Here is an 11,219-nt window from a genome sequence, read left to right as displayed (position 1 = left end):
AGAGTATTAGATTGGTAAAGATTATGGTAAGTATTTTCCAGGTGTACAACAGAACTTCTTAATTATCTCTCTCATCATATTTTAATTGATACCCAGCTACCACATCACAGTAAACATCTTTGTTAAAAGAAAGTAATCTTTTGGAAATAGCTTAAACCTTTTTTAAAGGGAGGAAAGAAAAAAAAAAAAAAAAAAAAAAAAAGACTCCAGCAAATACCTCTCCAACCAAAATAGTACTAAAACTTGAGTTTGAATTTATTGCAAGTCTTGACTAAAGGGCCTGGTTGATACTTGGTTCTTCTACCTCAAAGACTGCAGCTAAGTTGTCTTTTGACCTTGCTGATCTTTATCCATAGCAAAAATGCAAATGCATTGCATGGGGAGGCTGGGAAACAAATCTCACCAGATTTCCAGGAAGCTGTTACCAATAACACATAGATCTGGCAGCCCAAAACTTTAAACCAAACCGAAAATCGTTATTACATGCTAATGTGTGATTGACTGCAGGTTTCACATTTATCTAATCTGCATAATGAAAGCAGAAAATGTAAATTAACAGAAGGCAAGGAAATCCAAAAGTTATCGTGGTAATAATATCTATTATCAAAAAAAAAGCACAGCAAGCTGAAATAAAATGGAAGCTTCAATCTCATTTGTTACTCTCACATGGTCTGCTGTTTCATTAACAAAGAGCTGCTTTTGGCACAGCAAGTACATACAGACCAAATCCTTCCTCTTCTCCTTCAGTCTCCTGCAAAACAGCAACTCTGGGTTGAGGTAGGGGAGAGGAAAGAAGTGCAGATCTCTCTTCTTCTTCCATTTGGAAGGGTTTGTCCAGATCATTTGGATCTTGTATATAACAAAGGCACAAGATGAGAGGATGCAACGTGCATTTTAACACAAGAATACACCCGAATACTTTATCAACCCCCTCCAGTAACTACCTCCATAAATTTGTATGTTGGGAGATACGGGACATGAAAAACACTGTACAGCAGTTTTCACAGCAACGAACATGGAGTGCAATAGTGCATGTCTTAGCAACAGATACGACCTTGCAGCACAGCCACCCAAGAGAACTTTTCCCTAACAGAAAGCTCATTAACATAACAAGTCTTATTTTAAGGATTTTCTTATTTCTATTTTTCTATTTTGCTTCAGTAGCATAGGAAGGATGCACATTTAAAGTTAACAGAAAACCTTTAAAATAATTAAAAAACCCCTTTATTAATAAATTTAATATTTTTCTATTTATTTAACCTTGTAGAAGAATACATGATACATTCCAAATACACAGCCAAGGAAAACAGTGAAAAAGAATATTAGAAATAAATAATGCAAGTTTGTAATAGCCAAATATTTTCTCAAAAAATCTGTAAACAGATCATGATTGGGACCTCTCAGGAAGTACTGTGTCTTAAATGTAAAATTTCAAGAAATAAAAACCTAGAAAAATTGAAGAATGGTTCTCAGAAAACCACCTATTTTAAATATCTACATTCTATACTCTGTAAGCCGACATTAATACGCTAAACAAATAAGCCTTAAAATTAAGTGAACAGAGAAATGGGAATGCTGACAGGAAGTGCCTCCCTGTGGCTTGCAGCCATTTAATTATCGTAGCTTGCTGTGCAACAGCATGCAAGGTTCCTCAAGGCAATGAATCTTTTAAATAATAAAATGTCTTTAACTCTCATAGAAAGCAAAATGAAAGAGACTCTCTGATATATCAGTTTTGGGAACACCATGATTGCAAATACATGAGTAACATGGAAAAAGGGTTGAACCTCTTCTCCATGTTCAGTTGTTCCCAGAGGCAAACAAGAACTCACATGAAACAGACAGACATTTGGGCAGAATGTGAGGTTTTGTCATTACATATTGTAATGCAGCCTCTGAAGAGGCTTGACTGTTTCCCCTGTTGCAGGAGACAGCAGAAGTATGTTTCCAGACACCTAACCCACAAGAAGGAGAATCTGACAAGGAACAGCTGAAATTCTCATCTATACTGAAGCTTCCTGCAACGTACCTGAGGTGACGAAAGCATGTTGCCTACGAATCCTTCATTCCTCAGTTCCCTAAACCTGTGTTCAGAACTCTGCATTCCCAATTATTAAATCTCAGGTTAGTAAGCACACAATTTACACTGCAAAGTAATCAACTACATAAAATCTTTTCTAAAGGACCTCTGCATGAATTCTACCACCTTGTTTGACATTATTGCCCAACGATGAAAATTTAGATGCAAAACAGTCATGAAACAGTAATACATTCACTGAGTCTCTTTAAAAAGCATTTTCAAGACAGCTTTAAAAAAACAGAATGAGAAAGGAACGTCTGAAAATCAACTTACCCAGGAAAGAGTAAGGAAAAAACTTTTCAGTATTGGATATACAGTATAATACTTCTGTAAAGCAGGAGGAAAAGCAGGTTCCTTAAAAAGCTCCTACATTTGGAGTTTTTTTGCAAGCCACAACCTGCATTTCTCCCTCTCAAATTCTCACTATATTATTTAATCATTTCACCAATACCAGTCTGGAGAATTTATAGGAGGGTCAAAACAATCACAACTAAGAAACTTAGTCCATAAAAAAGGAACACTTGTTTTCGTCTCAATAGATTCTTACAAAGGTCTAAAATAATACTGGAAGAGATGCAAACTAGTAAATCACTTGTATTTGCCTCTATCTCAGTACTTTGGTTATCACAGATCACAGCAGCTTTACTGCCAGTACACTGTATGTTAGGCATTCTTTGCTACAAAGTCCTAAGCAAACTGAAAAAAAAACCCAAAGCAACCCAGGGTGGAGCTGTCACAACCAACCCTTTTTTGGTTTAACTGTACTGACAATGTCAATTTAAAATAAGAAACAAAAATCTTCAGATACAACTATTCAATGCAATTAACCATGCCAGTTTGTTAAAATGAAGCATCCTCATGGCCTGTGTACTCTTATGTTGCAAATATACATTTAGACTTGCGCATCACCGACAGAATGGTTAACTAATAACACAGTATTTACAGCAGTATCTGAGGCAGAAGCAGTACTTCTGAGTTTCCCATCTCAGGTTATAATACAGGTTCTTTTTCTGTTAGTAATTCTCTAATTGTAAATTATTTGCTTGAGATGAAGTACAACGTCAAATGAACACAACCAAGAGTATAACTAGACCTTAACTAATATCATTCAATATGTAATCACCAGCTACACACTGACCCTTACTTTGCTTCAGGAGAAAGCTACTAAAAGTTACTCTAGTGTATCTTAAAATGTGAACATCACACTGCAAGCATGATTAAGTCCCAAATCAATAATCTAAAATCTGTGCATACAATTACATTATTCCACTTGAAATAATTACCTGTGTAAGAAATATAATCCTCCATTCATTCAATTCACATTTCACTCAATACTACTGAATATTGCAATATTAAATCATTTTTTGGTCTATAGTATTTTAATTTGGGATATTTTTTTATAATACACACTTTTATTTTGCACATCATATGCTTGTAACTCAAGGCTTTATTCTCTTTATCTGACTACTTCTTTCATAGGTAAACAATGGTATTCAAAAACAGAAGCGAATTCTCAAACCTCAGAAGTATTGCAGAGTATTTGGAAAAAACAATGCATAAATTATTCACCTATGCAATAGCAGCCTCTGACAACTGCTTTGAGAAAGCTGGTAGTGTAGAAGACAATTTCCCATAGCTCTGAAAAAGCTTACTTCAGTGACAGCAAAGTTGAAAAACTTTCTCACTACCTTACAGACAAATTATAATGAAAAATTTTGAGTCCCTTGTAAAATATCTCCTTTTTAAATCCATCAAATTGTACTGAACTTCTCTGATGATTTACCTAGCCAGTTCTTTAATAAATTGTTAACACAAACTACAGCAGAATATACTGAATAATTAATTTCCAGAGTTCACCTTTATTAAAAACAAGGTTTTTGTTGTGAGAACAAATAATCTCTCACTTGTAGCTTGAAAGCCTAAGATAGGATCAGTGGCTTCCAGGGTTGCTACTAGCTGCTTAGCAACCTGTCCTACTTGCCTTCCTTCCTTCCTGTTGTAGAGAACTGTGGACAGAGGAGCCGGCTGACGATAGATGAAAACTCGTCGCAAGCACTCACAAAGAGCAGCGTAGGAGTAATCTGGAGCACATGCCATGAATTTCTTGTCTTGCTTTGATGCTTGGACATAACCTGCGTAGCCCACAAAGAAGCATAAGGGATAAGTAATATATTGGTTTTAACAGAAGTTTGGCTGACTAAGACTGAACCAAGCTTAGTTTAAAAAATAACATTCAATTAATAACAAAAAAAGAGCGAGCTATATGTTGTTATTAAATATGCCAATAGTTTTTGGAGGTATGCATTAACCAATTTAATACCAATATACAATTTTTCTGTACAACTTCCTAACTGGTGTTTTTGATGCGTATGTGTGTATAGCTAGATACTGTTCCTACATTTAGCCCCTCTCTACCTCACAAAGTCTTCCATTTTCTCAGCACGATCAAAAGGCATAGATACACATCTTGGCCCAGTAACAGTAGTCTAAGCAGAACAAGCCTCTTCTCTCCCCTCATCTCCCAGTTTGTAATTACTTTTACCATTTAAGATTTCTGAGCCTACCTGATCTCAAACAGATAATTAAAACTTGTCTTCTATTTAGAACTGAGTGGAGAAAAAAAAAGGTTACTTTTCAATACAATCTTTGTTGATATTCACTGAGAAAGAAAATCTTCCTTTTCCTGTACTAACTGAATTCTGTAATGGAAACCAGACTTATTCCAGACTGACTTCCTTTTAGTAAAGAGACTTGAGACATGATTTTTGCAAGTCATCTACCATCTTTCTGAAAGGTTGTTTGCTTCACTACCATCAAACAATGCATTGCAAAGGTTATTATCACTGAAAGACACCACCTCTGAGAACAGCAAGCATGCTAGAGTTTACTTCTTTGGGCTCTCCCTCTTACCAGACCATAGGGTAGAGGTCAAAGTACTTGTACTGGGGCTGGCTAGGATGGAGTTAATTTTCTTCCCAGCAGACCATAAGGTGCATGAATTTATGACTAAAACACTGTTAGTATCACACATTTTTTTGGCTACTGCTGAGCAGTGCTTGCACATTGTCATGGCTTTCTTTTTTCCAATTCTACCCGCCCCTCAGTAGGTTAGGGATGCACAAGAAGTTGAGAGGGGACACAACCAAGACACGTGATGCCAACCGACCAGAGCTCAACCCATGAGCTTTCTTGCTTTTGCTATTCCTGTTCTGTCCCCTGTCCCACTGAGGCTGGGGGTAGGGTGGGCATAAGAAGAGAGCAAGCAGCTTTGTGGTGCTTAGGTTAACCTGTGCCACCAGGGCTAACCCACAACAGCACCTTCCCACTTTAACAGTGCATTTTCAAGCCTTGAGAGTGTTTCACTTGCTTGGTTTGGTTTGGTTTTTTTTTTAATGTTAACCCCAAGACTTCTAAATTTACAGATGCTTGCTGCTGTCCTCAAAACATGATCTCTGTTCAAATCCAGCTTGACAGTTTTCATCACAAAACAGTTAGTAAATATATAGCTAGATTATCAATTGACGTGATTGCTGTACTGTGAAATATCAGGAGAGCCAGAAAAACTTTCCAAGTGCAGGCTCATTAATTTAATTCACATATTTAAACACTGGCACTAACAATAAAAGCAGGATTTAAGTATAGGCTTGCAGGTAAAAAGTTTTTGAGCCAGGGGACTTGTATTTAAATGGGATTTCCCAGAAAGAAAATCATAGGCTCTTTATTAAAAAAAAAAAAAGTCACTGTCCTCTGTTTTTCTGGTTTATAGATCCCCTATTAGGAGCAGGGGATTTATACAGCAAGACTAATGAGTAGTCAGTGAAAGATACAGACTTCTTCAGTAAACTGTCATAAGAATGGGCAAGATCACACAATTGCTCCTTTGACCGGCAGCAAATCGTTAGATGTTAGCATCCAGAGCTCTATTCAAGACAAATTGCTTTTTTTCAACAGAAAGCTGTTAGGACAGAAATACAGAACAAAAAACTTGGTACATTCAGTTTTACTTTTGCTTCCTTCTTTAGGCTTCAGTCCAAGACTCAAACTGAAAAATACTAAGTTTTCAATTATCATCTTTGTATAGCTTGTTAAAAACTAATTCCAAAAGTCCAAGCAGAGGAAGAAGGAAATAGGACTACTAACATTGCTTTGGTCAATATAGTGAATACTGTAGATTTTGGAAAACTAGCCTTTTAATTTAGAAAATACTAATTTTTACTACTAGCTCCTGCAAAGTACTTCTAAATTTGATTGTAGATCATCTACATACTGATGACTGACATCTTCTCTGGCACATAAAAGGTGAACTAGATTAGTACAGAAGTATAAACTTCAATATAATACTGTGAAATGATAGTACTGTAAGGAGGAGGAAGTAGAGGATCAATAGTGTTTTTTCTCACATTAGGTACAAAAAGCTCCAAGATATCATAATTTCCTTTCCATTATTTTCAAAACAACAAAAATAGGTTTTTAAAACAGTACTACAAAGTCAGCACAGAAACTATGAAACTTACAGTAATCTGAAAAAACATCACAATCCTTGTCATCCACTTTTTTCCCAGCATAATGAAATTTGAAATGAGTAAAAAAAGAACAAATTGTGATTTTAATCTCTTTTGTTAGAGGATGTGTTAAGATGCTTACAGTTTAAATTGACTTTAAGTTAAAGTAACAGGCAATTAAAAAAATCATTCATATTACAAAACTAAATAAATTGCAAAACCTCAGAACAAAATGAATTATGTATCACGGTAACCTATGTGAGCTCTATAAAACAGCTAATATCTTCCCTTACATTTTGGACCCAGCCTGAGAGTGGTGTGGTCAAACACATGTATTTGGGGGAGGGAGGGAATAAATTGTCATGCTCATAACATTATTGAAGGACTGAGTCTAGAGAACACCTACAGAACATGAAGAGTATAGTTGTCAGAACAGAATTAAATTCTGTATCACATTAACTTTCATGACAACTGATTTATATGTTTCTTACTTGGCAGGGCTACATGGACCATCCTATTTGACCTGACATGGCAATTCTTACACTTGATTCCGTATTTTTCGAAGTACTTTCTGCTTCTCAGCTTTAGGATTCTGCTTCCAACATTGGGTAAAAACAAATTCTTAGTCCTGATTGCAAGAATACAGCAATAACTAACAATTCTTCACAATTACATTTTCTACTTTTCTGGCAGTCTGTAATTTCAGAAGTTATGGGCTTCTTGAGCCGGAGCTGACAGTTATGCTCTTGATTGATTTTTTTTCTGTCATGATGATTTTTTATTCTACTTTTTTTTTCAAATACATGAAAACTTTCCACATCCACAAAGTTTTGCAGCAGAGGGTTCCATAGGTTAAATGCACGTATGTGAAGTATTTCTTTTAGCTTCCTTTGAGCCTACTGTATGTTGGCATAATCTGATGCTCCTAGAACAGTGAACAATCATGTTGAATCCTTCAGAATCATCACCTAGGACGACGAGATATGAAAAATCTAAAGGTGAATTATTAAAACATCTTACCATAAGCATATATATACACCTAGACATGTCAACAATGAACTGCAGCTGTTTCCCTGATGATTTCTGTCTGAGTGCTAAAGTGGCGATTGTGCTTTTAAGTTTTTAACTCAACTTCACTTATTCAAGGAACTCTCCTTTTTACTGTGCAGTACTGTGTGTGCATCCTGTACATGGTCTAAAAAGGCTTACTTTCCTCCCAAGACATAAACATTTTATTTCTTACATTCTAGTATTTCTAGAATTAAGCTACAATGCTGCTTTCAACAGAATCATAGTACCTTTCAACTCAAATTTAATGAAGTGAAATATCAACAGAAGCCATACTAAGAGTATTCAGGTAGAAAAGTCTCAGATAGAGGACTGTGACACAGAAGTTAAATTCCCTACCTAAAGCATTAAAAGTTGCAATGTGTTCCCACATGTTCTCTGGTTGGTCAGAGTGGGGCTGCCAAAGAAGAGCATCAACATCATGCCTCAAGCAGAAGCATGGCATTTCTCTGGGATCCACAACAACTGAGAAAAGATACTGGTTGCTTCCAAGATTAATCTGAAAACAAAACAAAGAAATACAAAATATTGATTCAAAGCACAAATAGCAGATTCTGTCATACATACTGCCAAAGTCAGATGACCAACAGCTTCATGTATGTTAGTTGACAAAATGTTTAAATATATTACACTGCCTTGCACTGATCAGCAGCTCAATACACTAGGGCTAACTAATACGTTTCAAGAAGATACAATTAAGTTGCTTCGGATAATATTTAGGGAAACATGTGTCCCACACAAGCAAATGTGTGTAGAAATCGTTTGCTAGGATAGGGGATCCTAACCTATGACTTCTGAGGTTAGGAAAAGATTCTCTCTATGTAATCATGACTGGTCTTGTGCAATGTGACCAGGGAAGGAAATGCTGTCTCTATGCAGTAAAAGTTGATAAGCAGTGGAACGAGGATTATTTAGAAATATAAAATTATGAAATGCCAACAACTTTCTATTTACTCACAATCAAATAATCACTAAATTTCAGATTAGTACACTCTTCATCAGATATGTTGATCACCAAAAACATTCAATAACCACTTCTATTCACCACGAATTACCTATTATATAAGAAAGGCAAGACAGACATATCCTGCTGTCTGAATAAACAATAGTAAGAATAAACAATAAAACAACACATATTTTGAGTTTTCTGTGTAAAGCCTTCTAAAGGAAGTTAACAGCAATACTTTTAAGGCAGCAGTATGACTAGCAAATGCTCAAAGAGGAAAAAAACAACCTATTCCCTTAAGGTCTGTCCAGGAAGAACTCTCAAGAATTCCTGTTTGTACCTACAACTGATCTACATTGTTCATGTTACTAGATGAACAAATACATTTGAACTGGTTTTTTATATCCAGAAGCTATGTCTGCAAGAATAACATGCAGGATTACACACTAATACATGGTACAATATATTATTCAATAAGCATTTCAGATGCTCTTGAACAGTTGTCACAGCACCATTTATTACATGTATTGTGGCAATAACTATTAACTAGCTTTTTACCCTATCATTGTATCAATGTCACAGGATGGGGCCTCTGTCCTGAAAACCTTAATTTAACCTTAACATAAGATCCAGTGGACAGAAACAGCAGCTATCCAGACCCAGATATTTATTTGAGATTATACAGTCTATGGCAGAACCAATATAATTATTTCAGCTGATTCAGTTCAAGTCCAATGGCTCAACTTCAAGACTGTAATGCTTTAAACACATGAGCCTTTGCATTACTTTTATGCAACCAATTTTTCAAGAGCCCTTTACAAACACCCTGGAGTTCAGACTTGTCCACGATGTCTTGCTGCCTCCTGGAAAGCAACATACATCAGATCTGCCTTCCTTGATACCATGTTCCTCCTGGTCTGTGAAATGTCTCTGGGGCACAAACTTCTCACCGTTCAGGGCAAGAAGCCATAGTTTAGGGTAAGTTATTCAGAATCTTATCCAGTCTGATCTTGAAAACCTCAAGGACAGAGGCTGTACAACCTTACTAGGCAACCTTATTCATGCTACAACAATGGTGTAAAAGTTTTTCCTTCCATCTAGTTTGAACCTCTTGTTTCTATTCATGTCTGCTGTCTCTTGTTCTCCTACTGTGCATCACTGACCAGTTAAAATCCATTTCAACTGAGTTGCTATAAAATGTCCTCCTACAAATTACAGGTTTTACCTTTTGACAAATGTAACTTCACACACTGTATCCACAAAACAGACTACTTTCTTGGTGGAGCATGTTAGCCTTTAATTTTTATTTTTTTTTTGGGGGGGGGGGGGGGGGGGCAGGATAAATGCATGTACAAGCATATATGTACACAATACACATATATAAACACACAGACACATACAGACATATGCATATGTATCTGTACTGCCAAAGGAAAAAAGATACATTAAAAAAAAATAAAAAACAAGAACAAACCAAGATCTGTAAGATACCCAAGACATCTTCTAGAGCTCTTCTGAGGAAATGGGAAATTATGAACCAATTCAAAATCTTACTCTGTAACTATCACATTTGCTGTACAGAACAGGTTATCCTACATGTACTTTGTGTGACACAAGGTAGCACCGAAGTGCAACACCAATGTTTATTACACACTTAGTAGAGATACCTTGGAAAAAAACCCAACCTCCCCAAAACCCCAAGACAACAACTTAATCTCTGATGCTTTCATATGATTATTTTGTTTCCTGCTTTACGCCATCGACCATATCAAGTCCTAACTTAGTGATAGTCAAGGCTGCTTACAACCCAGATCAAGCCTCCTACTGAAGCATTTTTCTTACAGTCTGTTATTTCAGTGTGATTGACAAAGTACCGTAAAGCAGGGGTCCTCAAACTACGGCCCACGGGCCGGATACAGCCCCCCAGGGTCCTCAATCCAGCCCCCGGTATTTACAGACCCCCCCGCCGGGGGCTGGGGGGGGGAACCAAGCAGCCGCAGATGACTGCCTGCCACTGCATCCGCGCGCCGGCCCCCTGGTTAAAAAGTTTGAGGACCCCTGCCATAAAGTGATCTACGCCCCAGCTCATTAGTAAAAAAGGTCAACTTTCTACCAGGCTGTCTGAAAAGTCACTGAGAAAAATGCAAGTTAAAGGATCTAGAAGAATTTTATGCCACTGAAAAACACCCCTTTCTTACAACAATTCTGACATAACTTTGCTTTTTCAAATGGCTTACTTGTTAATGTATACACATATTTTTGAACAGAATAAAAGCAGCCTTGTTTTTACATTAAAATGACACTGAAGAATACATAATGCTTGTTGATAATTTCTGTTGGTACTGTGATTTTACATTATGGAAGAAATTTATGTGGTTTTAAGAGGTTGCACAGATTTTTGTTCTGATAATAGAATCAAACTTGCATATCTTAACGTTTTAAAATATTTCTGTAATAACTTGCAGCACTTACTACATGAGTGACTTTCAAAGTATCACCATCAAACCTGCACAAGCTTGCGCTGTCTTCAAGAAAAGCATCACATTCTTCTAGTTCTTGAGCATTACAAGGTGGATTTTCCTTTTCAGGGTTTGGATTCTGAAATAAAAAAGCAACAACCTAC

The 11,219-nt window shown here is 36.5% G+C and overlaps 1 protein-coding gene across 3 annotated transcripts in view; it reads right to left on the bottom strand.

Moving 5' to 3' along the window:
- Positions 1-1,208: 1,208 nt before the first annotated feature.
- The window catches only part of NUDCD1 (NudC domain containing 1), a 41,578-nt gene continuing 31,567 nt past the window's right edge, over positions 1,209-11,219 (bottom strand). For all 3 annotated transcript variants that reach the window (XM_055704673.1, XM_055704675.1, XM_055704674.1), the window contains 3 exons: positions 11,069-11,194; positions 7,990-8,149; positions 1,209-4,212 (listed from right to left, as the gene is read on the bottom strand). In XM_055704673.1, coding sequence (XP_055560648.1) covers positions 3,920-4,212; positions 7,990-8,149; positions 11,069-11,194 — 579 coding nt within the window. In that variant the 3' untranslated portion in view covers positions 1,209-3,919. The remainder of the gene's footprint in view (positions 4,213-7,989; positions 8,150-11,068; positions 11,195-11,219) is intronic.

This window comes from Falco cherrug, chromosome 3, assembly GCF_023634085.1.
Source record: "Falco cherrug isolate bFalChe1 chromosome 3, bFalChe1.pri, whole genome shotgun sequence".
In the NCBI taxonomy this organism is placed as follows: domain Eukaryota; kingdom Metazoa; phylum Chordata; class Aves; order Falconiformes; family Falconidae; genus Falco; species Falco cherrug.
The sequence above is the reverse complement of the archived record's forward strand: the minus strand, read 5'-3'. Positions and strand labels throughout refer to the sequence as shown.